Below are 27,674 nucleotides of genomic sequence, written 5' to 3' on the forward strand. Positions count from 1 at the left end.
ACGGTTTGCAAACATCACATTTTTTCCTCTTGTAAGATTCTTTGAATGGAAACAAGTCAGTGTTGTTCTTGTCTCAGATTCCAAGTTTTTCCACCTTCTGGGTTATGTAAACTGCTCAGTAGCATGTAGTTAGTCTTTCACACTCTATAATAAATACTTTGAGTAGTAACTTTTTATTTTCCTTTCATAAATGCATGTCTTGGCTGGTAGTGCTAACACTGGTGAATTTTTTAATATATTTTAATATCTACTTGCAATTTTCATTTCAGGGAGTGATTTTCTTGTGAAAACATGGAAATTGCACTGTACTGTAATGAGATGGTTTTTGTCCTGCCCTGTTTAGACAGATGGAACAGCTTCTATTTTTACTTTCGAGATCATTGTATATCCCCACTTAGACTGTTTTTATTAGCCACCTGTCTTCTCTGCATTGTAGTAAGGTCAAACTGCAAATTCTTTTTTGTGAAGCTTTTATAGTTTGGGGAACTGTACAGGAAGGACAACAGCAGTTGGAGAATATAAGCCATGGGACAAAGCTTGAGCAACTACAAAAACAAGAGGCAGCGTGCGTGAGGTCACAGTGGTACATGATGTGCCCAGGCGGGGTGCGAGGAAAGGGCGGGCACTTGCTTAACCCAGAGAGACTGCAAGCTCCCCCGCTGAGGACTTTGTTTGGAAAAGAGCCCATTTCAGAAACTGAAATGAAATGAAATGCAAACTTGGCAGATGAAGGAGAAAGGACGTCTTAGCATTGGTCTGGACTTGCTGACAGGGTTTAGATAGGACCAAGACTGAAAAGTGTGACCAACAAAGAATACATTAAGTAAAAGGACCGGAAATGGAGAACTGGGGCTAGGGGGGTGGCTCAGTTGCTAAAATGCTTGCTGGGCAAGCATGAGGACCTGCCATCTGTCTGTAGAAAGCACATAAAAAGGTCAGGTATGGTGACATTTGCTTGTTATCCCAGCACAGGGAAGGTAGAGACAGGATCCCCAGGGCTTACTGGGCAACACGCTTAGCACAATCGGCACACTTCCGGGCCAGGAAGAAGCCGCCCAAAGTTGACCTCTGGCTTGCAAACATGTGCACACATGCACACACAATACACAAGGGTAAGGGCAAGAGGGGAGGGGTAGACAGCAATGAAGAACTGATTAAATTATCAAGCACTGATGGTGAACCTGGGTGTCTTCCAAATAGGGCAGGTGTCCATAGTCTTGAAGAGGGGAAACTGTCATAGAGAGAAAATATATTGTCAGTCAAATCAAGAACTAATCTGAGGACATTAAATTCCAGAGGAGAGGATGATTTAGTGTGTCAGTGCTTAGGCCTAAGGACACAACCGAGAGATGTAATTGCTGGTAAAACACTGGCCAGTTGTCTGGGGATGAGGGAAGAGCAACAGTAGGGGGACAAACATCAGGCATCTGGACTCAGAAAGGGGTGCCAACAAGTTCTCATGTATATGACATTTAGCACGGAGCAGTGTAGTCTCTGAACCTCACGTACTCATCTGAGTTAGTGTCTCAGGTTTTTCAGATTACATGAGGCCATGCACACAAGCACTAGCACAAGTCTGAGGATTTCTAGGTGTGAAATAATATGCACTCCACTCAAATGTAATACTTAGTAATCATAAAAATCGCCCAACTGGTTTGGTCAGTTCCTTCTGCCCTCCCGGTCTGGATTCAGTTTTCCCGGCTCAGGTGCTCATTAGAACCGACAGTGACTTGAACGGACAGACTGGCAGACCTCACGAGGCCCTCTTTATACAAAGCATGTGTGATTGCATAACCGGAGCTTCTCAGCCTAACTCTGGAGGTCACTGCCCTGGACTGCAGAAAGTACACTGCCAGTCTTCATTTGGGGGGTGTTTCTCGGTCTCCTTGTTTTCTTGTTCATTCCCAACCAGCCCACAGAGACACAGTTTTACTAGTGTAGTCGGAAGCAGAAAATGGGCTGGAGCCAGTGTGTGTCTCAGCTCTAGGTAGTAAATATAGCCTAAGAAATCTGGTTCTGATTCCAAGGGGCATGTTTAGGGCTCCAGGAACAAGAGCAAGTACATTGGCAGAGCTGTCTATACGCTTGAGCATGGACTAGTTTCTTCCCGGACTCCTCTCGGTGTTTTTACCTGTCAAACACAAGGTCTACGTTTGCATTCAGAATGGGCTTCTGATTCCTCTATCATCTCTTCCTACTGAAAATAATCTCTCTTCTGCCTGTGAAGTTTAGTTTTGAAGAACGTTTTAAAAACTGATACTTTAGATTCTTAATGCACTGTTTCTTTTTTTAAAAGGCTTAACATATTTTTTTCAATTTGTATGTATGTGCGTGTGTGTCTGTGGAGGTCCTTGAATCCCCTGTGAGTCACCCTAGGTGCTGGGAACAGAATTCCAATCCTCTGGAAGAACAGCGGGTGCTCTTGACTGCTGAGCCAGCTCTCCACCCCCTAATACACTGTTTCTAAGTGAGGGTTCTCTACTTGCCCCCACGACCTCATTGTATGTTAATGTGTAAGTTCCTGTGCCTAGAGCACGTAAGACTTTTGGAGTTCAGGTTTTCTAGACCCACGAGAAAATAAATGGGAGTTGTAGTTCTTCAGTGATTGGGCAGCAGGCAGGAATGGTAGGACAATTGACATACCAGCTGCTCCTTTACACCCGTCTGAATGTGGCCTCTCCATGCCATGTCTGCTCTTTCCTGAACTTGGAAAAGCAGTCCTCTCCAGTTAGATCTGGCTTCCACTCTGTAAGGTCTCTGGATTGGAAAATCTACTCCAGTGTTTCTTACTGGTGCTCCATAGGACATACCCACAGCACCACACTGCTTACATCCTTATATGCAGCCGGTGAAAATCATAGTTTTCCAGGGCAGGGCCCTTCTTTGCTGTTGCTCATCATTGTAGAGCCAATGCCTCCCATCATGCTTTGCACCTCCTAGATATTTTTTGTTCTCTTGAAATGAATCCAAAGACAAACCTCCTGAGGCAAACCAGGTAAGTCCTCTGACCTGAAATTCAAGGTCAGAAAGAATGTTTGAAACAGACGGCTTGTGTCATTTAAAAAAAAATCTGAACACAAGCATCTCAGACTGAGGTGCCCTTCAGTTTGCTCTAGGAAGGTCGTGCGCAGTTGGGGAGCTTGGATTTTGTGAGGTGAGAGTTCTCTGTCTATCCAAGGCTGGGGCCAACCTTTCCAGAGTTGCTCTGACTTGATCAGAAGCCCATATGCTTGTGGGCCACCATTTTATGAATACAAACCAGGACATTGCCCCACACACTGGAATTTTCTTCTCATTTATGGCTGCTACTTGAAGCATATAAATGACCAATAGCATTTTAAAGGCAGGTACAGGTCATGGGCAGTGGGTCAGCTGCCACAGGGACCATTGCTTGGATTTAGGAAGTTGCCCTGGGTCTCCAGGGCCTGGCAGCCATGAACAGTTAGTTGCTGAGGGTATCCAGCAGCTGCTGCAGGCTGTGTGATAGTCCCAGTGGAAGAGCTGGAGTAAGAAGCAGTCCAGGCTGAGACTGAATACTACATAATGCCTGCCGAGACTAAAACTTTAGGGCCTACGAGTCTGCTGTCCTCAGTTAGAGGGAGAGAGACCCAGAGGAAGATGGCCATTTCCAGACCTACTAACGGGAGGAGTTGTTGAATGCCATGGTCTTTTTATGTAACATCTGTCCGGAAATCCACAAAAGCAACTGCATAAATGTGTAGAAGGCATGCATGCCTGTTGTTCTAAGGGTGGACTAGGAAACCTCAGCAGAGCTTGAGTTCTGTCCTCGTGACAAGCATTGTATCAGAGAGCAGCAAATCTAGTCTTTGTGCAAACTCAGTTCATATCCAAAGATGGCATCCTTTACCTTCACATTCCTAGAGACTTAGTGAGTTTATGCTGTTTATTTTCCTATGTGTGCAGCTCAAGCACTATGTAAATCAATTCTTTGAAGAAGAGATTAAATAATTTCCTTACATCTCTGTAAAGGCATTGTCTGTGAACAAGTAGTAAATAGTTCTTTGTAATTGTATAGCATCCTCCAGCCTTAAAGTGGCCACTGCGGACCACAGCAGTGAACACTAGTGTTCCTAGGTGTAGGACTCAGGAGTTTGTTGCCTGTATTCAGGTAAGAAAAAAAAATGTTACAGGCATGTCCTTAGTGACATTTTATCTTGTTATTTTTAGATGAGGGAGTGTTGATAATGGGTAACAATATCCTTAGTGACATTTTATCTTGCTATTTTTAGATGAGACAGGGTCGATAATGGGTAGCAAACAGAGAGTCTCCAGATCTGGCTTAGGTTTTAACTCCAAATTCAGACCCTAGCTTTGAATCTGAGAATTCCTGTGAATTTCTCATCTGTGAAGCGCTGATAATGACAACTGAATTTACCCCATGGAGCCTGTGGGATGAGATGAGCCAACAAATATGCTTCTTAGCCAAGTTCCTAGGATGTTTTGAACACCCAAGGCCTGGTAGTCACAGTAGTGACTTGGTAATAATTACTATTTATGTGAGGGATCAGATACTTAAAATTATAATATGAAAACATATTTAAGACCTTAGGAAGCTTTGTGTTTAAAAAGCAACCAAGAACATTTTAAAGGCAATTCTTAGTATGTTCTCAGGCATTAGAAGAAAAAGTCCTTTTAATTAAATTTACCCTTCAAAAACCTAGCCAAATAAAATGCAGTTGTGCCCTTATACCTTCCTGTTCTTTCTCCTTAAGGAAATTGTGCTGCCAATCCATGTTTGTCTAAAGCCCCTCCCTGTTTCAGCCCCACTCTAACCTGTTTGATACCAGGGAAAGTTAGGAATTTCCTTCTAACTATTCCTGTATGAAACCCAGGGTCATGACAGTGGCAGTGGCCACAAGTTCCTCCAGAGCCCACCTCTCATCCTCCAGACTGGCTGAACTGAGGGCTTCCCATTGTTCACCATGTCTTAGAAGCCCCCACACACCTCAGTTGCCATTACTGAAACTGGAGGCGTTTTATGAACTTGTGTCTATTACTAGATCAGAGCACAAGAGATAATGGAGTTTTTGGCTAAAACAAAACAAAAAAATTCAAACTGATAGAACTCCCATCAAACTTATGGTTATACAAACAGTATTTACAGGTATAATTGGCTTTTGTTAAAGGGTATGTATTAAAAGCAGCAAATACAACTACATCTGTCAATTATCTCTTGGTGGAAATGGCTAATGACATTTGAAAGCAGGTATTAAGGCTTTTTGCCATTTCTAGATTACTTCCATTTATTGACCAAATACTTTGTAAATGCCAAGTAGAAAGTAGTATATATCATTAACTTGGATTCTAATTTTTATGAGGTCATATACAACAACTCAACTTTAGTTTTACACACACCATAAATAATTAGAAATGGGAGCGGGAGAGGTGGCTCAATGATTAAGAGCTGTTCTTTCAGAGGACCCAAGTTCAATTTCCAGCACCTCCCTCAGGAGGCTCACAACAGGGAGCTCCTCTGTAGCTCTCATTTAGGGAATCCAACACTCCTGGCCTCCTTAGGTACCTGCACCTACTCACATGCAGACACACATACCCATACATAATTTAAAATAATAAAAATACATGAAGCAAAGTCAATACTTGTGTGATGCTCCTATTTACAAGGCTTCTTTACATATATTATCTCACAGGTTAATATCACTATAAGATGAAAAGGATATATGTTGTCTTCATTTTACATTTAAAAATACCTAAAGAGACTCAGAAATTTATTATTAAAGTCCATTGTTCCACCACTTATGACCTCAAACCAGCCACTTAATCACACCATATAAGTCACTGAACTGTGAAGCAGAATTAAAAATAGCACCTACTTCATAGGCCAGAGACATGGAATGAGTTCATAAGCACAAAGTCTTTATCAGTGGGTGCTGTGTCATAAATGTCTAACTAATAGTAGATCCAGGCATCTTGACTTGTAATCCAGAACTTTTCATCCTTCCAGTTGCCAATAGACATGATGGTCATAAAGGTAGTTCCCTTTAATAAGAAAAAGGCACTGACAAGAAGTGTTTGGACCCCCCAGCACTGTGAAATAAATGTTTGAGAGAGGCACTAATTATCAGAATTGGGTCACTATGCATTGTATTCATGCATCAAATTATCATCATTCATGCATCAAATTATCAACATGTACCACAAGTTTATATAATTATTACATGTCAATTTAAAATTATGTTGCAAGCAAGATGTAAAGGCCTATGCTTGTCATCCCAGCTCTCCAGAAGCGGAAACAGGAAGATGTTGATTTGAGGTTAACCAGAGTTACCTAACCAGTTCTAGGCCAGCCTGATACAGTCAGATCCTATCTCAACAAGGAAATCACACACACCATTAAAAAAGGACAACCCCACCCCCCAGCTATATCCATGAAAATCCCTTCAGTTAATAGTGAAGTGAAAATAGTAAGTGGCTGTAATTACTCCCCATAGATGGGACATCTATATCAAAATCCTTTCCCACCCCCCACCCCCCAGGGCTCAGAGAACATCCATTCAGGAAGACAAGGCGGAAGAATGTAAAAGCCTAAGGGTGGAAAGGGTGCCATGAGATGCTGTCTTTAGGGATATGTTGTGGCCATTGCACTCATCAACTTAGCACAGCTTTGGTTACCTGCATAAGATGAAGGCAATCAAAATCCTGCACAGAATGGGGAGGGTCTCACAGGGCCCCACCCCAGCCGAGGAGTTATTAGTAGTTGAACAATTCATTTTTCTTCGGGAGTGTAGCCACTGGTAGTTTGTCAAGGCTTCACTGGATGACTTCACACCTGGACACACATGGGCAGGCCTAACTGGACTCAGTGGATTATGTAAGAGAAGAGAAGAGGAGGAAGAGGAAGAGGAGGAGAAAAGGAGGAGGGAACATAATCAGGCTGGGGAGTTGAAGGGAGAAGAGGGAGGTGAATACAATTAAAACACACTGTATACAAGTATGGAGTTTACACAGAATGAATTAAAAAAATCTTTAAAAGCTATAGGAGAACAAAAACATTGACATTTGGAGATTGTAATTCTGTCAGAATATTCCTTGGGGAAACAGCAGCAGTAGCTGTAAATACACATCTGCCTGCTGGGCTGTTTATAAAGCAGCTTTGGGGAGCTATAATTCACATGCTATACAGTTCATCAATTTAATATGTGTTATTCAGTACTTCTTTATATATTCACAGACATGTACAACCATCAGCCACTAGGATCAATTTTTTAAAAAATCTTTATCTCAAAAAGAAGTTATTCTCCCTGCCCTCTAGTTACAGGTAGCCATTATCTGTTTTTTATTTTTGTTGTTTGTTTCTTTGTTTTTTGTCTTGATTTGCCTCTTCTGGCTCCTATCACTTTGTACAGTGTTTTCAGGACCCATTCATGTTTTGCACGAATTGCGGCTCTTGCTTGATGGGTGGAAATGGTGTTTATTTTCTAACTGCTGTTTGTAGCTTGCGTCATTTGGAGTCTACCTGTCTTCATTGGTGATGACAAGACACATTTTGTGGAAATTCCATAGAGGTGTTTGACTTGCTTCCTTGAGCAGTTATGAAAATTAAAGTGATATCAGAGCACCCAGCTATCACAGTACCCTGTGAATTAATTAAGCAAGATAAGTGTCTGTGTGCACCAAACTCAGTGCCCAGCTCAAGGGGATCTCAAGTCCATTTGTCCCATTTGTATATTCAGGGTTTATTAAGAATGTATTAATAGCCGGGCGTTGGTGGCGCACGCCTTTAATCCCAGCACTTGGGAGGCAGAGGCAGGTGGATCTCTGTGAGTTCGAGGCCAGCCTGGTCTACCAAGTGAGTTCCAGGACAGCCTCCAAGACAATACAGAGAAACCCTGTCTCGAAAAACCAAAAAAAAAAAAAAAAAAGAATGTATTAATAATGAAGCAATAGGGTTTCTTAATCTGTAGCTCACACTAGTTTGTAACTCTTTGTGTAGCTCAGGTTAGTACACATGGCAAGCCTCCTGCCTCAGCCCCCTGAGCACCCAGATTACAGGAGTAAGCCCCCACACCTGCTACAGACATATTTTTCACTATGACTTTGAGGTTGAAGTACTGATTTCTTCCACCCCTTTGTTTTGTTTTTCCCAAGGCTATGCATTCCTGCTGTTCCAAGAGGAGAGCTCAGTGCAAGCTTTGATAGATGCCTGCCTAGAAGAGGATGGGAAACTGTACCTGTGTGTGTCCAGCCCCACTATCAAGGATAAACCGGTAAGTGATATGTAGCCAGCTGCTGCTTTCCCAGAGCACATATGAAGATGACTAGCTGTTCCTCCTCCTTAGTGTGAAAATGCTGCAATTAGGAGCCTCTTACCTGCGTTAATCTTGCTATGTAGAGCTAGGACTGTTGCTAGTGATGAGAAGTTAATTAAAAAGTACTCATATTTCATCTTACACCTTTGGGACCACAGGTAAACAAATGTGCCCTTGACATCCACTTGCAGCTAGGAAGGCTAACTCCTAGTTGGAAACCCCAACTAGAGATCAGTGCTCTTAGTGGTTCTGGCAGCTCCTTTCTGTCATTATTTCAGATCAAGGACAGGAGGAATTTCTTTTTTAAAATAGCATATTTGGTAATGTTTGTATGTCCTTGGATGTAAGACTTTATGCTGGGTTGTATCCACGGCTACCTGGTGGGTGGGCCAGCAAGTCATACTCTAAATGGACAGTTTCAGCAGGACAGGAGAAAGGTAGGACAGAGAACATGGTACTGAAACAGTAAACAAATGAGTGGGATAAGTTTGTATGTAAAAGCTTGGTCCATAGAGTGGGAAATAGTAAAAATAGTAATGTGGAATGGGCAAGGGGCTGAAGCTATATCTAGGGCCTAAGCAGCCATCACAGACTTTCATCAGAGATACTGGGGCTCACTTGGTTGGCTAAGTATATTCTCAGAAACGTGTCTGCAAAGAGTTGAGTTAGATGTAGAAATTCCAAGGTTGAGTCTTAACTTTATTATTTATTATGTAAATATCTGCTTGATTCTGAGTAAGCCATCCTGTCCTTGGTGAACTAGAAAATGGGAAGAGCAGTCATCCTTCCCTGGGTTGTTGAGAGGAAAATGAACGTAGAAGCACTCAATAGAGAAGTGGGTACTTGTGCGGATATAACTGTCTGTCTGGTGCTGTCAGTCCTGCATGGTGCTGATTCAGGACAGCATAGCTAGAGCTCAACTGTGTGGTCACATCTGCTGGCAAGAACAGGGCTTCTGACTTATAGAAGAATGCCACTGGGACTTGGTCACCCATAAGGAGGGGAATTAGTACATAAGTAGGTAAAAGAGGAAATTACTATAGAATGGGGTTGTTGTGTCATGGCAGAAAGATTAGGACAGAAAACGAAGTAAGGATTTTAGCTACTATGAAAGTATCACTGTAATTGTTAAGTTCTGGGACCATTGCCAAATTTTGATGACAATAATGACAATGTTGAATGCTGTGGCTGTACAGGTTGGGAATCAGTAGGTGGGAAACCTTTGTTGACTTTGGGCTTTATTTAAAAAGTGTTTAGTGGTGTGGGAGACAGGAGTCACTGATAGGAGCAGCATGTAATGCATCATCTGAATAATAAATAACCTGAAGTCGCCCAAGTTCTTCAGAGTCATGAAAGATGAGAACGTTCCTACCAAATTTGACAATTTGTCTTAATAGTCAATCTGCAGAGATGCCCTACCCTGGCATTTAGTGAGAAGTCAGTGAGAGTGAACTAGGAAGGGTTATGGTAGAATTGGCCATGTACTTTGGGAGAGGACTAGAAATACATTTTATGTTTAAAAAGGCAAAGGGATAGAGGTACATGACATGTAATTATGTCCACAATAGAGAACAAACTGTAGAATTGAGATGAGGAGATGGGATGGGCCCAGGACTCAGAAGTTCCACATCACTGGCTCTGTAAGGGAAGGGAGGAGATGATGTCTGGAAGGGAGGCCCTCACCTGGACAAGATGTCTCTTGAGAGGGGAGCAAACTGATAGTTGCAAACATAGGTGGGTGGAGATAACACCACTGCTTTTGAGTGCTCTGGACTTTAGGGACTTTGAAAACAATTAGTGCAATCTTCTCTACTGGACATGTTTATGGAAACTAACTTTCATCTCGTCCTCACATTCCTACTTGACTGAAGTTTGCCTTTTCTGAGATGGAGTTGTTTTACTGTAGAGTGATAAAGTCTAAGGGTGGCTATCAAAAACATGTTTCCTTGATCCAGACATACTCACTGTTTCCAGCATTGATGGTTTGAATAAAACATAGAAAGAAAACGCCTCCCTGATGATGTCTCTAATTTGGATGAAGTACACTTCATGTTAGGTTCCAGTTTTGTCTCCAGTTTTACAGCCTTTTGTGGCTTTAGCTTTCCCTTCACTATTCCCAGCTTCATTGAGTCATGCACATCCCAGCTCATTCGGATTTCCCACAGAAAGTGACAGCTGGAGTCAACCTTCTTGAATCTGTAAGGACCTTAGAATTAGGCAAGCTCAGTCTCAGGAGCCTACTCTCCAGGCTTTCTCAGCTGTGGTTCCTCTTTGTTCCAAGTCTTAGTCTGGCTCGCACTCATGTTCTACCCTTCAGGATCCCAGTGCTCTGGCAGTTTAGTTCTTTCTGACTCCTTGTGTTTCTCCTTGGAAATATATCAGGTTCCAACAGTTACCTTGATTTTTCTACGCTTTGTCCTTGTTTATTCCTTTTCCTCAGATCAAACCCCTACTCCAGTTAAGTGGATCAGGTTACTCAACTTATTTTCCCAGTGCAGAGGCCCATGGTGAAGTCTGCTCTCAGCCATCTTGTCCAGGATCATGCTTCTTTTTAACCCAAGTGACCCCCAAACTGATGGGTTTTAGGGTATATTTGATAGGTGGTTTTGTTCAGTGGTTTCCTTCCATTAAATGATTCACATGGACTATTCTATGTATGACTTTGGTACTTAAAGATGGCAAAGATGGCAAAGAGCACTGTGGTTATTGTCAGAAAGGGATGGAGGGGAGGGGAGGGAGAGAGGGAAGGAAGGAAGGATTGGCAAGAGCAGTAGCAGTTGTAGCTTTGAGATCTGTAACTCCTTTCTTCCTGCAGAGAGAGGAGCTTCACCATTCATTAGTACAGACACCCCAGTATATGACAGTTGTTGAGGAATATTTATTTGTACTGTAAATAGGTCAATAGGCAGGCAGGAGAGACTAGGCAGGACTTTTGGGCAGAGGGAGGGAGAGAGGGAGGGGGAGGAAAGGGGGAGAGAAAGAAGAGAGGAGAGACTGGGAGGAGGAATCTGGACCCATGGATTCACCAGCTGGACATGGAGAAGAAACAGGAGGTGAGAGATGGAAGAAAGGTAATGCCACATGGCAGAACGTAGATTAATATAAATATAAATGGGTTAAATTAAGTTATAAGAGCTAATTGAAAACAAGCTTAAGCTAAGGCTGTGTTTTCATAATTAATAAGTCTCTGTGTTGTGCTGTCAGGCAAAGACTACAGACCGTGATGTCTGTGAACTGCCAGTGAAGTAGATGGGTGTTATGAACGTCCCTTCCAGGGAGGTGATAAACATAAATAGACAGAACCCGAAGGTTCAAACAGCAAACTATAGAGCAGGAGATCTGGATGCTATGTGGTGACTGAAGAGAAGGAAGGGCCCATTGTGGTGGCGCACGCCGGTAGGATTTTTGCTGAAGGAGGCAGAGGCAGGAGGATCACGAATTCGAGGCCAGCCTGGGCTACACATTTTTTTTTTAGCTAAGTGTTGGTGGCACATGCCTTTAATCCCAGCACTTGGGAGGCAGAGGCAGGCGGATCTCTGTGAGTTCAAAGACGGCCTGGTCTCCAGAGCGAGTTCCAGCACAGGCTCCAAAACAATGCAGAGAAAACCCTGTCTCAGGAAAACAAAAACAAACAAAAAAACAAAAACAAGAGAAGGAAGGAGACATTAAATGAGCATTGTGGCACTGGGGTCCTGCCATGTAACTCTGGCTGACCTGGTATAGGTAGACCGCCCTTACCCCAAATTCAGAGATCTGCCTGCCTCCGCCTCCTAAGTCCTGGGACTAAAGACATGTGCCCCTATGTCCAGCAATGATCTTTGCTTCTAGAACATATTGTTGCAGAGTTAATGGAACTAGAAACACACTGAAAGGAACTTAAACGTATTACCCAAGCTGACGTGTGTTTGTGTAGGTTAGTTTTTTGGACTATTGCTCAGGAAGCATGACTATCCACTTAAAAATTGAAAAACAAAAATCAGCGGGAAAATGATAGAGGTGAGGAAACTGGAATTGGATGCTGCCTGCTGTTTCAGTTTTAATTATATCTTAATTGACTTATTTTATGTGTGCATGTGTGTATGTGTGTGTGCCCATATTTGGAGGTCAGAGGATAACTTTGTGGAGTTTTAATTACATCTTAATTGACTTATTTCATGTGTGCATGTGTATGTGTACATGCACATTTGGAGGTCAGAGGACAACTTTGTGGAGTTTTAATCACATCTTAATTGATTTATTTTATGTGTGCATGTGCGTATGTGTGTGTGCCCATATTTGGAGGTCAGAGGACAACTTTGTGGAGTTTTAATTACATCTTAGTTGAATTATTTCATGTGTGCATGTGTATGTGTGTGTGCACATTTGGAAGTCAGAGGACAACTTTGTGGAGTTTTAATCACATCTTAGTTGACTTATTTCATGTGTGCATGTGTATGTGTGCATGCACATTTGGAGGTCAGAGGACAACTTTGTGGAGTTTTAATCACATCTTAATTGACTTATTTCATGTGTGCTTGTGTATGTGTGCATGCACATTTGGAGGTCAGAGGACAACTTTGTGGAGTTTTAATCACATCTTAGTTGACTTATTTCATGTGTGCATGTGTATGTGTGTGTGCACATTTGGAAGTCAGAGGACATCTTTATGGAGTTTTAATCACATCTTAGTTGACTTATTTCATGTGTGCATGTGTGTGTGTGTGCGCACATTTGGAGGTCAGAGGATAATTTTGTGGAGTTTTAATTACATCTTAATTGACTTATTTCATGTGTGCATGTGTGTGTGTGCATGCACATTTGGAGGTCAGAGGACAACTTTGTGGAGTTGGCCGTCTCCTTCCACCATGTTGGCTCTTCAGTGGAACTCAGGTCATCTGAGTGGGTGGCTAAGTGTCTTTACTTGCTAAATCATCTCACTGACCCATTGTTGGAGTTCCTAATTCTGTCCAGCCTATCATTCTAGTCTCCTTGACCTATTTATGTGCCTGTCAGTGGAATTTCCAGCACTTTTAGTCACTCCCTCAGTTACAGAAACAGTCCAGATCTTTTTGCCTGGGAGCTAAGAGCTTCCCAGTCTAACTTCAATTTCTCCAACCTTAGCTTTTTTTCTTTTCTTTTGACCATATGTATTTACTTTCCCTTTTTTCAATACACACATACACACACACACAGAGAGAAATATATGGAGAGTGCATGCATGTATGTAGTATGTTTTGTTATATGTGTCTTTGCATACACAAAGAGGCATAAGATCAATATTGAAAATCTTTCTTCATCACTCTTCAACTTATTCTTTGAAGCAGGGTATCTCAGTCAAATCCAGTGCTCGATAACAAGGCTAGCTTGCTAACTGCTTACTCAGAGTCCTCTGTCCATACTTTCTGGGGCTGGAATTATAGGCAAGCTGACGTACCCATCTGGGTCCTATCCATCTGAACACCAGTCCTCTTGATTGTTTGGCAAGCACTTTAACTTAATCTCCTTCTCCCTTTGCCCTCATATTTTAATCAAACCGAAATATTTTTGCTTCCGTCTCAAGGTCAAATTCTTACACTTACATCCAAACCTTTATGAAATGCTATGTATTTCATGGATTTTTTTTATTCTTTCACTGTCTATAACAAATTATCCCTAGTGTAATGGTCATCAAAACATTTAATAAAAAGCAAAACATCCCAAAAAATTAAACTGGGAAAAATAAGGCTTTTATAGGGCACCTGGATTGACTGCTTCATCTTTCTGCTCATGGCATATCTACTAAGGTCATGTAATTCTCCACCTGCTGCCTGCTAAGCCCTAACTTTAATTTTGGTTTGGCTCATTTAAATCTTGGTTTGTAGATCCATCTTAGAATCCATGGCTAAGTCATATTGTCTTGTCCTACCTAGGAAGTCATTGACAGTTTTTAATCTTGATTTCCTTATTTGTTCTTTGAATTCATAATCTTGATCATGGGCACCTTCTTCCAAGAATCTCTCCAAGGAAGGAATTCCTTGGCTGCCATAAGAGAAGAGTGCACCCTATTTTGCTGTTAGTCTCTGAACTCTCAAGTGGGTCCCGAGCTTCTTAAAACTTTGAGCCTTTGGATCCTCTATGCCCTTCCCAGGGAGGTAAAGCAGCAGTTCTATGTAGCCATGGTGCTACATAAAAGCCAGTGAACAAGACAGCCAATGCTTTCCTTAAGGGATTGTATTCAAGGTTTACCTAAGTGCATTCTAAAGAACACATGTCCAGTCGACAGCTATCTTGAAAGTCTCAGGTACCAAAGACTGCTAACAGCAATGGGTATCATTGACTGCATTTTATATTAGTTTTCTCCTTTCATTAAAAGGTTCATAACCCAAAAACGTTCAAGAAACATTAATGTATCCAGTCTGTAAAAGCAACTTACATATGTACATTTGTGGACTAGCATCTAACCCTCCATTTTAATTGTATATCCCTGCTTTGGAGATGACACTTGTGTAGATTCCTGTGGAATTAGTTATCTGAAGTACTCTCAGAGAATAGGCTTCCTCCCAGGAAAAACTCAGGAACCTAAATAGGTTTTATTTTATTTTATGTGTGTGTGTACTCTCTGTGAGTAGGTTTGTGCAGATAAGTGTAGCACCCTGTTAAGGTCAGAAGAGGGCATCCTATCCCCTGGAGCTGTAGTTACAGGCAGTTGTTAGCTGTCTGGTGTGGGTGCTGGGAACCAAACTCAGGCCCTCTGCCAGAGCAGCAAATGCTCTTAACTGCTGAGTCATTTCTCCAGACCCCCAATCTGAATGTTTACTAGTGAATTCCTCTCAAGAGTTTTAGTAATCAACATACTGTTAACAATTCTCTCCTAGTACCATGGAGCTGAAAATACACATGTATGTAGACATTGATCCCCAAATTGTTTTGCTTGAATACAAAAATTGCTTGAGGCTATGAATCTGAAATTTAAAATAGCCAAATAGCTCCAGTTTCATTGCTAGATCATTTTTGTGTGTGAAAGAAATCTACTAACTGCTAGTTTTGGCAATAGATCAAGGGATAATCTGTTAGCCATTTTTCTTGGTTTGTTGGTGCTAGGGCATGCACAGAGGAGCACCATGGTCAATGTAGGCAAGTGCGTGACTACTGAACCCTCAGCCACTATTGACCATTTCTGATGCATAGAGGACAGGCAGATTTGAGTTTGGGGAGAAGAAAGTAGAGATACATTTTCAGCCCACCAAGAAGCTGTGGTTCCAGTCAGTGACCTAGAGGACAGGGAATCTCACAGGCTCTTGATATAGTTAAAGTGGAGTCAAATAAGCCTTGGTTTCCATCCTGAAATGGTTTCATTTTCATGATCGTTAGATTCTTGATCCCCTCAGATTTAGATAATTTGTATAGCATATGATTATAGTGAGGTTAAGTGTGACTTTAGAAAATGCATAGCATGTTATTTTCTCTTACTTTCTCTTAGTAGTTTACAAGGAATCCGTAAGTCACCTAGAGGCTGGAGAGATGGTTCAATGGTTAAGAGGACTGGCTGCTCTTTCAGAGGACCCAGGGTTCAATTTCCAGCACCCATATGGCAATTCCCAACCATCTGTAACTCCAGTTCTCGATACCAAATACCTTATTCTGCCCTCTGCAGCATCCTGCATGCAAGTGGCATTAGTACATACACGTAACACTCATGTACATGAAATAAATAAGCAAATAGTTTTTTAAAGGGCTTCTTAACCCAAAATGAATTCATAATAAAATTTGTGCCATCCTGGAAAAGAAAAGAAAATACACAGCAAAGAGCTGCATTCAGGTGTGCAAAACTGCTAGTAATTTCAAAGCCAGTCAGCTTTCTAAGTGATGATGATGAGCACAGGTGATTTTGATTACATGGTTCACCTCTTACCTAGTGACATCAGAAATGGGCGCAGAGTAAGTCCAAGACCCAGAGCACCCACTGGTAACCAACACAGTGTATTCCCATGCTCCCAGAAGGAAGGGCAGTAGCCAAGCTGGGTATGGTGGTACCTGCCTATAATCGCAGCACTTGGGAGGCTCAGTCAAGAGGATCTTGAGTTTGAGAACAGAATGGACTGCACAGTGAGACTCTCAAAAGGGGGGACAGAGGGAAGAGCATCATTGCTTGACAAATCTTCTTAGGGCGTTCTTTGGGGCTGCACACTTTACTGGGCAGTTGGAACCCACACAGATGTATGAGTGCAGCCTCAAAGGACCCTAGCTCTAATGGAGGGATATAGGTGTAAGTGAACTAAGGAGCCACAGGTTCCTGAGAGAAGCACCATAGAGAGTATTTGAGGTTGGGGAGTCATGGGTGGAGAAGAATGTGCTGATGATATGACTCAGTCAGGAAAGTCTTCGCTTGTGTCTTCCATGTGGCATTTAATTAATAATGGCTTTACTAATTCCAGCATAGTGCATGGATGTGTGTTACATAATTACCGTCTTGTAGCGTGGTTACTCCTTCACTAAGCACCCTTGAAAGAGCACACAAAATGCCATGCTTCATTAGGAGCCAAAGGTTCCTAAGAGGCTGTAAAGCCCTGCATGGAGCAGGCTCTAAAGCTTAGTGCAAGTCGCAGCACTTACACTTTGTACCTGGACTAAGCCAGTTAGGACACCTGGAGCATTCCGGGAGCACAAGAGAGAATTTCTCAGTGTTATTTTTGACTACCTATCCAGAAAGAATCCTGACTGTTCTAACAAGGTTTTCTCTTGTCTGAGGATCACTTAGAGCAGGGGTTCTCAACCTTCCTAATGCTGCGACCCTTTAATACAGTTCCTCATGCTGTGCTAACCCCCAACCATAGAGTTATTTTTATTGCTACTTCATAACGGTCACTTTGCTAGTTGTGAATCGTAATGTAAATATCTTTGTTTTCTGATGCTCTTAGGTGACCCCTGTGAAAGGGTCATTTTACCCCTAAAGGGACCAAGGTCACCCATTGAGAACTGCTAGGCTAGAGGGTTATAGTTACAGCTTTTGACTGTGGCCCCAGAGCCATATAGGACACAGAGCTCTTATCAAAGCCAAGACTGAGCATCTATCAGGTTCTATTCTTTCTTCTGCTCCTGGGAATTACTAGGGTTGTCTCCAGTCCTCTCCATCAGTGGAGATGAGCACTTGAGAATAATAGATGGCAGCTATTCCTGGAAATTGGTTGATCTGTTTATTATAATCTATGAGATGTAAATTAGCTCAAAATGAAATGCCCAATGTGTGTGTGCTTTGAAAAGTTCAATCTACAAATATAGCTGCTATAGCTATTGATTAGTTTTTGGTGTTTAATAATAAAACAAGTATCATGAAAGAGGCAAAGATACTGACAAACTCTAAGCTCTTTCTTTTCTGCCTCTGCTGGCACACTTTAGTGATTAGATGAGGACTGTGCTGCTTAAAATGGAATTGCTGACAGCTGACCTGGCTCAGAGTCCCTCCCTACAGCTCACCTGGCTCAGAGTCCATCCCTACAGCAGACCTGGCTCAGAGTCCATCCCTACAGCTCACCTGGCTCAGAGTCCGTCCCTACAGATGACCTGGCTCAGAGTCCGTCCCTACAGATGACCTAGGTCAGAGTCCCTCCCTACAGCTCACCTGGCTCAGAGTCCGTCCCTACAGCTGACCTGTTGCAGCTATATGTCAGGAGACCTGGTTTTAGCTGCCTCATCCTGGCAGTGAGTATGAGCTGGGATGCTGCAACTTGCTGTGGAGAGTATTCCAGATGCTTCTGCATTATTGTTTTTCTGTTATGAAATGAAAGCATTTTAAGGTTGGGGAAGAAAAATGCTGTTCTCTCAGAGTCCGAGTGGGAATTTGAAGGGTATGGAAAAGAAAAAACAGGAAATCAGAAAGGGGGTTAGTAGATAGTATCTCAGTTCTGAGCGGAGCTTTATAGGAAAGAGAACTAATAGCCAGCTGACTGGGGGTGGGAAAATATTGGCTCAGGTGCCTGCGCTGACATCGGATTGCAGTGTAGAATTGCCTTAGAATAAACAAATGGGAACAAGACATCTTGCAGTAGGACATTGAGTGTGGGGGGGGGGGGGGGCTGTTTGTAACCTACAGTGGTAACCAGAAAGATGGAATATAGGGTAGAGTGTTCCAAATGAGTACCCCCCCCCCCCATTATTGATCAATGAATATCAAAACACTGATTCTAAACACACAATTCTAGAATTGTAAGAAGGCTAGGTAATGTTTAAAACAAAAAAACTTGAAGCTCTTTAATCTGTGTTCTCTCTTTCTCTCTCCTCTCTCTTTCCTTCTTTCATTCATTTTGGAGACAGGGTGGTCCCTGCTGTCCTGAAATGCTATTTAGACCACCAGGCTGGCCTGGAACTCACAGAGTTCTGTCTGCCTCTGCCTCCAGAGTGCTGGGATTATATGAGTGTGTCAGTATGCAAGGCCATTGTGTTTTCTTTTATTCTGTGATTAAATATAGAAAAAATCATGTTTACATTTTTACTTGGAAGGTTTTGTTAATTTTCATTGAAAACTTTTTAGCCAGTGACCTTTATCATATGTCCTTCAGTTCAAAGAAGTGATTCATTTACATTTCTTAATGTTTTTCTTAGTAGTCAACCTGATCTTTTTTCTATTAATCACCTTTAGTTTTATATAAATGAAATTTTAGTTTTTAATTTAGATCCATGTTTAGTATTTTATTCCTTTTTTAAGATTTATTAATTATGTATACATTGTTCTGCCTGCATATATGACTGGGTACCAGATCTCATTATAGATGGTTATGAGCCACTGTGTGGTTGCTGGGAATTGAACTCAGTACTTCTGGAAGACCAGCCAGTGCTTCTTAACCTCTGAGCCATCTCTCCAGACCCTAGTATTTTATTCTTTATTGATAGCAAAAATAACTGAAGTGATTTGGTAACATACATGTAATGAAGTTTAGACTTAGGACTTTCAATTCTTTGGCCAGCTATCTAATATTTAAATGTATTAACTAATTTTCTGTATTAAATTTAATGTAACTATTTAAAGTTGATTTGTTGAAGTAACCTTTTCAAAGCAATAGCAGGAAATAAGGAAAAGACCTTGGCTCTCAGAAATCTCTGGCCCATCTCTGGCCCATTAGTCAGTCACGATGCTTTGCTGCTGCAGGGCAGTTTTGCCTAAATGTGAACATTAGTCGGTGTTACATTAAAATTTTTCATAGAAAAGTTTTTGATATGCTCTGTTTAACGATGTTGCAGATTTCTTGCCTGTAGACTTCCTTGGAGCTTTTAATTAAGTACATGGATGAATGCTCTGAACTTCGAAGGAGAAGATAATCTACAGCTTTCCCCAAACAGCAGTGTCTGACATAGCAGCCCCAAGGACTTACACTCTGTAGAACACACGTTGGGAGACCTTAGAAGGGGAATTCATGCTTTCACCAATAATTGGAGGTTTTATTAGTGGTGCATTCCTCGAGATTTTTTTCAATAGTGGTGTTCAGAGTTACTGTGTGGCATAAATCAATGTTTATACCAGCAAGCTTTATGTAAAACATTACCGATTCAGAAAATAAGATTTTAAAAGTCACATAATCCAGCCAAACGCAGATTTTGTGGTCCTTAGGAGAGCCTTCGTAGGAATGCATAATTCAAAAACGAAACTGAAGGAAAACAAGCTTTGCATTTTCTCTCGGAAGTGCTTACTGAAGCATTGCTGCTCACAGGGAGGCACGAGTCTGTCAAAGTAGCTTGTATTTCAGAAAGAACAGCCATTGTGAGAGGGAAGTCTTAGTCCATTGCCACACCAGTGTGCTAACAGTGGCCTGTGCCAACATTTCTTTAGTTCTGTGGAGGTACCAGCTCTGTGCAGCTGTTTTCCCCGGCAGCAGCTGGGAAATGTAGGTCTCATGAATAGGGTTGATCAGCACTGTGTCCTAAGCCTCCTTCCTGTGTTTTTTACCTAAGCTGTAATGCCAAGAGTAGAGCAAAGGAATGAGGTTGTTTGTGAGATGAAGTGAGGTTGGGGGGGGAGTTCTGGGGGAAGGAAGACCATCAATGATGGTCTCTTAGCAGGAAGATTCTAGGTCTTCTGCAATGTTCCTTTGAACAGCCATAGCATACAGCAATTACAGAAGCTGCGATATGTTTCCTGTAATTTTGATGAAATGAAACCAGATCTCTATGGAAGCCACATGGGAATTATTTTCATTTGGAAACAAAGTGATGTGTTTCCAGTTGGATTCAGGGGTGCACAGCTATAGTCTCAGCTACATGGGGGAGGGTTGAGGCTGGAGGAATATTTGAGTTCAGGAGTTCTTGAGACCAGCCTGAGCAGTACATTGAGACTGCAACTGAAGCAGAAAGACAGTTGGGGGAGGGGTTAGTGACCTTGACCAAAGTCAATTAACATCGTGGGTGTCCTAGAGCTGCTGTACCTACCTGCTTTGTTCTGGTAGGAGAGGAGTCTGTGCTGAAGGTGAATCCCTTTTCTTTAACTGGTAACACCAGAATCTTTATCCCTCCAATGTCAGGAAATTATTGTTTATAATTAAAAATTAGTGATGCACCCTCAAGGGCTCAACCATTCAGCCAAGCTGACCACATTTAACAGGAAAGAAGCCGTTTTGTTTCAGAGTCTAAGGGAGAAATTGAACTTTTTGTAGTTTCTTGCTGACTAGTGACAGCACGCATGTAATAAGAGCCCCCCCAAAAAATTAGGCTACGGTAAACTTAGTAGCAATTTTAGGACTGTGCAGGTTGTTTCTAAGGAGCAATGCCAGTTTTAGAGGAGCTGGAGGTGGATGACAGCAGAGTTGGCAGGGTGGGAGTGCCAGGCATGCGAGCCAAGCCACACAGCCTGGAAATGAGCACTGTGGGTACTAAAATATGGCAATTCACCTGTTTTGTGTCCTGCCTTAATCTGGGAGGGGCAGAGGATAGGTGTATTTATTCCTTAAGGACAGACACCAGGTGCTGGTTCCCAGTGGCCACCCACTGCCACACTGGTTGTTTTGGGGACAGTGTCACCCTTACCTTTTAGGGTGGAAACAGTAGCCTTGCTTTTGCTTTCTCCGTTGGTTTCAAGCTATTCTTTGTAATCCTATTGTGATTAAAAAGAATTTGTTTTAAGGGTAAACTGATAAGATACTTAATTTCTTAGTGTATGATAAAATAGTACAAAGTATGAGCAGAAAATTAAGAATCCAAATAAAAATAAAAATGTGGGCAGGCAGCGACGTGGCTCAGTAGGTAAAGATGTTTGCTGCCATGTAAAATGCAAGTCTGATGACCTGAGTGGGATCCCCAGGAGAGAACGACTCCCAAAACTGTACTCTGACCTCCACTCATCTGGCAAACATGCCTATGCCTATGCATGTGTACACATGCATCATACACACAAACATGCACACTCTTGTAAGAAAAAAATAGGAAGTTTAGAAAAGAAAATAAACTGCAAAGGTTTCTTTTTATATTCTTTAAAGTGTTATGGGCTGGTGAGATGGCACAGCAGTTAAAGTGCTTGGTACCATGCCTACTGACCTAAGTTCAAGCCCTAGGACTGCCGTAATAAAGGAAGAGGACCGACTCATACAACAGCATGGTTCTCTTCCCCTGCTCTGCCCCTACCGCTGTGTCTCTGTCTTTCTGTGTGTCTCTGTCTTTCTGTGTGTCTCTGTCTTTCTCTGTGTGTCTCTGTCTTTCTCTGTGTGTCCCTCTGTCTTTCTCTGTGCCCCTCTTTCTTTCTCTGTGTGTCCCTCTGTCTTTCTGTGTGTCTCTGTCTTTCTCTGTGTGTCTCTGTCTTTCTCTGTGTGTCTCTGTCTTTCTCTGTGCGTCTCTGTCTTTCTCTGTGTGTCCCTCTGTCTTTCTATGTCTCCCTCTTTCTCTGTGTCCCTCTGTCTTCTCTGTGTCCTTCTGTCTTTCTCTGTGTCCCTCTGTCTTTCTCTGTGTGTCCTTCTGTCTTTCTGTGTGTCTCTGTCTTTCTCTGTGTCCCTCTGTCTTTCTCTGTGTGTCCCTCTGTCTTTCTGTGTGTCTCTCTGTGTTTCTGTGTGTCTGTCTTTCTCTGTGTGTCCCTTTGTCTTTCTCTGTGTGTCTCTCTGTGCCCCTCTGTCTCTCTCTCTCTTGCACAGTTGTGTAGGCTCATGCACATGTGTACATGCGCACATACACATGCTAAGTTTGTCTTTGCTTAATCAACCTTATGTAGGAAAATCAGTTTAATAATTAAATTAGACACCATTCTCTGAGTGTCACTATTTGACACCTCTGAGATTGTTTGCTAACCTAAGTGTTAGATTTGAAAGGTAAATATTTCAAATTGGGGCAGTGATGAGAATTAAAAATGCAGACAAATAGGTTAATTCTTAGAAAGTCTTCCTAATGTTTCTGTTCTATTTAGATGGATTCATTACAAAAATCTAAATGATGTATGTACTGTGACAGGTTTCCAAGAGTCTGTGATGTGTTCACTTGAACTGGATTCAAACCCAGATTCTGTGGGAGACTGCCTTTAAATGACACAGGTGGCTTGTGTACATGTGCCTAAGTGTTGAGTGGCCTCCCTAAGACAGAGAGCCACTTAACGCAGGTCAGATTAAGTAATTAACTTGATTTTGGTTGGGACTTGGATGTTGTAAAATGCACAAACATTGGGTTTGTCTTGAGTCATCTTATTCTCATTTGGGGTTGATGGAAATGAAGTAAGGACCAAGTAAACAACTTTTTTTCAGGTGCAAATTCGACCGTGGAACCTAAGTGACAGTGACTTTGTAATGGATGGTTCTCAGCCTTTGGACCCCAGAAAAACTATCTTTGTTGGGGGAGTTCCACGACCCCTTCGAGCTGGTGAGTGGAAATAGAAACACCACAACAAAAGCGATGACAACAAAATCCCCAATGTGTTTTCTCTGCCTGGGTTTCCAGTCAGCCGTTCACAGCCTCCAAAAGGAAGTCTGCCATGTCGTTTTCACTAAGCTGACTTTTCTATGGTTAAGAATTTCCCCCAAATGCTGTATATTCTTTTGGTGCAAGAGTCGATTTCATTAAACCATTTTGTGGAAAGGATGAGCTCTATTTAGTTCTTTCCTATTTACCCACACATTTAAATAATCGTGTTGGCGGTGTGCGTGCTCATGCGGGTTGCTGCAGAGTTACCCCATCAGAGTCTGTCCCTGCACCTGGTGCTCAGTCAGTGAGATCTGAACCTGAGGATCAAGCTAGACCCCTGGGCCTCCCCCAGCAAGGCAGGGTCTGATTAGTTCTTATGATTTCCAGAAATGGATTATGTATTGAGGCATATTTTAAAAGTATGATTTTATAGAAACTCCCTGTTCTATGTGGGTTTTTTTGATGTGGTACTGGGGCTTGAACCCAGGACCTTACACATTCTAGACAAGTACTCATATCCCCAACCTGCTTTCTACTTTAATTCTGAGACAGTCTGATCTCGAAGTTGTCAAGGTATTCACTGTGTATGTCAGGCAGGCCTTAGACTCCTCCTGCCTCAGCCTGTCAAGTGACTGAGGTCACAGGCCAGCACTACTTGGCCTTCTTCTGTTGTTACTGTTTGTTGTTGTTGTTTTAATTTGTTTCCAAGGACAAAACAATCTCATGTTGCTGAGAGTAAGCCGAATCATAATGAGCTAGAGGCTTGAAGTGGTGTTGAACTGATGCCTCATCATTTAAACCCAGAGACAAGCCAGGAGCGGTGACACTCATCTGTAAGCTGAGCACTCCAGAGGCTGACACAGGATGATTTCAAGTCTGAGTCTTACCTTAGCTACAGGGCCAGCCTTGACTACACCGAAAAATTCTGAATGAATCTCAACACTATTTATTTGAATTCTAACTCCAGCCTACACACACACACACACACACACACACACACACACACACACACACACACTTTAGAACTCACACTTGTAACTTTAGCACTGGGAGGTTGAAGCAGGGTGGCTCTTGAGTTTTGAGCTAACCTATTTAGTGAGCCCCTGTCTCAAAAAGAAGTGGGATATAATCATAAATCTATTTTGAAGAACTTTAAAAATATGATTATGGCAATTTTATATTATCTCTAAAAGTCAGAGACCTCTGGGTCCTCCTTACCTTCTAAAGAAAAACTGTGCCAAAAGAAATCACTTGATAAAGTCTAGTGTTTAGGAAAAGGCGATGTGTGTGGCGTGCTGTAGAACATGCATGACACTTTGACTGTCAATGTGCAAGACTGGAGAAGAATCCTCATTGAGAGTTTTTACTGCGCACATATTTTACAGTTGGATAGTCATTGCTATACCTTGTAACTAACTACAGTGCAGTGGAAGTTGTTTTAACATTTCATCCCTTTCACTCTTCCTATATGAGAACCTTTAAAAGCCCTGAAGCTTGCTATGGTAGCAGAGATAAGTGGATCTCTTGAGTTCCAGGCTAGTGTATCTACATAGTGAGTTCCAAGTCAGGGCAGGCAGAACTACACAGAAAGACCCTGCCTCAAAAAAAAAAAAAAGGTCCCCACAATCATAAAATAATGTAACTGATTTTATCTTGTTAGGTCTTGTTTTTAAGGCACAGGAACTGTAGTTAACAAGCTGCACTGTACCCAATGCTCAACTTCAGCAAGATGCTACAAGTCCTAGAATCCGACAGAAATGATATTAGATTATACAGCTAGGCACGGGCACAGCACTGTAATCCCTGCACAAGAAGGCAGGTGGGTCAAGAGTTCAGTGTTATCCTTAACTGCATAGTGAATTCAAGGCAAGCCTGCATTACGTAAGATCCTGTCTCAAAATGCCCCCTAAAAATGAAAACAAGCATTAAAAAAAAAGAATTATATTTAGTTATCTAATCAGAAACAGGATGTATATTCTTTGCCTAGAAAATATACCTAATAATTCTTGAATTTCTTTTCTTTTTCAAGTTAGCTGGTATGTCTTAAAATTGCTTTGTTTTGGCTGATATGTAGTAGAGCCTAGTCAGTTGCTCTACTGAAGTGTTACTTCCAGGCCACTTGCCAGAAATTATAGAATGCAGCTGGTGGCTAGGAAGTCCACTATTTAATAAATAAGCAAGGACATGACATATTGAACTAAGTGAGTATCCCATGATCATATTAAACGGGACATTTTATATAGAAAGCTAAAGCTTTCAGAACAGAACACAAGAAATGTATTGGTAGTTGATGACTCAATTATATTTTTAACATGATTTGGAAATTTGGTCTTGAAATACTATAGAACATTTTTTAAAGTTTTTTTCATTTATGTATGCCTGTAAGAGTTTATGTATGCCGGGCGTTGGTGGCGCACGCCCTTAATCCCAGCACTCGGGAGGCAGAGGCAGGCAAATCTCTGTGAGTTTGAGGCCAGCCTGGTCTACCAAGCGAGTTCCAGTACAGCCTCCAAAACCACAGAGAAACCGTATCTCGAAAAACCAAAAAAAAAAAAAAAAAAAAAAAAAAAAGAGCTTATGTATATCACATGCATGCTGATGCCTGTGGATGCCAGAGGGCTTTGGAGTCCCAGAACTGGACTTACAGGTGGTTGTGAACCATATGATGTGGGTTCTGGGAAAGCAAACTCTGTCCTCTGCAAAAGCAGTAGATGCTCTTAGCTGCTGAGCTATGCTCTAGCCTAAGACTGACTTTCTTTATCAAGTATCTCATGGCAAGATCGTCCTTGGGTCTCGCTCACTAAGTGAGGCTTTGGGTACTGGAATATATTTTCTTTCCCTTTATCCTTGGCCAAAAACTGTCATTTAGCATGTCAGAGTGATTGGAAGACTGGAATGTTAGCATCAATGTTATTCCTGTAGATCTTTTGAGGGTTTTTTATTTGTTTTACTTTTAACATTGTAAGATAGGGACTATTATTACTCATATTTATTCTTAATGTAGCCCTTATGCATCCAAATAGAAATGCCTCTAACGAAGCAAGTATTGTCCTGACTGGGCTTATCAATCATGTCTATTGAATTAAATATTCTTACTCCTAGACAAACCTTTTTGTTTTTTGAGACAAGAGTCTTCCTACAATCTCATTATCCTCCTGCCACACATGAACTACCATGCCCAGGTCAAACCTTCCTTTTTAAAACTCAGATTGGCAGGGGAAATCACAGGCCTGGATAAATTAACCTGAGTGAGGAAATCTAATGAAAATATATCTGGATGGGTTTTCTCATCCCTCAGTTGTGGGTTGAGGTCAGATAATGCACATTGCCATCATATCTTGCCTCTTTTCCAGCACTCTTGTGAGGAACAGCAGCAAGCTAAGGATGGTTTGTCCCAAATCTGATCTTTCTAAGATCTGGATGTCTCCCTGTCTTCACCCCATTTCTCTTCAGGGGCCCAAAAAAAAAAAAAAAAAAAAAAAGCAGACTCACCCTGCCCCCCTGTGGCAAAAGTTTGCACATTGTTTAAAGAGTCCTCAAAAGAACTAGACTGTCTGCTTTTCTGTGGGTCACAGAGACAACTGAATGCTGCTGATCTTTGGCCAAGTGATAACAAGCAATGTATTTTCCTGAGGTCCGCACAGAAAACGCCCTATGGCACATCCCTTTGGCATTAGGACCTCTCCAAGATGCGGCTCTTGACTGTGACAGTGAGTCAGTGTCAGGTGCAGGGCTGTGAGGGGACCAGGTGCAAGCTGGAACGTCTGCTTACCCAGCGCTCTCTGCTTTGCTTGCAGAAGTGTTTCTCTCACGCCATCTTCTTGGTGTAGGTGTCTGATTTAAGGACTGCAGAAGTGGCTGCATTTTAGAATTTCTTCTTCCCAAATTAATAGGCTGTAGACCCCTGCTCTTCATTTGATGACTGCCTTCAACCCTTGATCAGACCAGGCCTTGCAGAGCAGCTTCATTTGAGAGACTGCAGTCTTTGAGCTCCTAGAGCTGTCACTGCTTCTGTAGTGTTGGGTCTGATCCTTCTTAGCCATTGCTCTGGTAGCTCTCCTTTTTCTCTCTGTTAATCCTGAAGTTTCATTCTCTCCCTGCTACCCAACCCCATTGCTCTATGATGGCTTCTATGTCAAGGTAAAGATTATTATAGTTTAAGAAATTTAATCCATGGTGCTATGCATGCTGGGCATGTTCTTTAGCACCGAGCTACAGTCCCAGCCCTGGGAGATAGACTTCCGATGATATATGCCACGTGGAAAAAATATATATCTCAATATTTCTCGGGATCATTTATTTCAGACATTTTGTAAAAACATGTAAGAGTTCACATGAACTGGAGATCACACCCTGATTTGTAATTAGAAAATGGTCTTGTAACCATATCCATTTTTATTCTGTGAAGTAGTAGATGGCCAAAATATCTGTATGTCAAGTTTCTCAGCAGTAAGCACTTTCTCATCCAGTCCCAAGTTCAGTATAATGTGACCCAAATAAACTCTAGGTTTGACATGCTTGTAGGGATAAGGACTTTTATAATGTTTAGTATGTGTTCCACGCTCC

The 27,674-nt window shown here is 41.9% G+C and overlaps 1 protein-coding gene across 9 annotated transcripts in view; it reads left to right on the plus strand.

Moving 5' to 3' along the window:
* Window positions 1-27,674, plus strand: part of Cpeb3 (cytoplasmic polyadenylation element binding protein 3) — a 179,166-nt gene that overhangs the window by 119,891 nt on the left and 31,601 nt on the right. For all 9 annotated transcript variants that reach the window (XM_005063652.4, XM_040745039.1, XM_040745024.1 and 6 more), the window contains 2 exons: window positions 8,128-8,246; window positions 22,952-23,066. In XM_005063652.4, the coding sequence (XP_005063709.1) occupies window positions 8,128-8,246; window positions 22,952-23,066 (234 nt within the window). The remainder of the gene's footprint in view (window positions 1-8,127; window positions 8,247-22,951; window positions 23,067-27,674) is intronic.

This window comes from Mesocricetus auratus, unplaced genomic scaffold, assembly GCF_017639785.1.
Source record: "Mesocricetus auratus isolate SY011 unplaced genomic scaffold, BCM_Maur_2.0 Super-Scaffold_4256, whole genome shotgun sequence".
Lineage (NCBI taxonomy): Eukaryota > Metazoa > Chordata > Mammalia > Rodentia > Cricetidae > Mesocricetus > Mesocricetus auratus.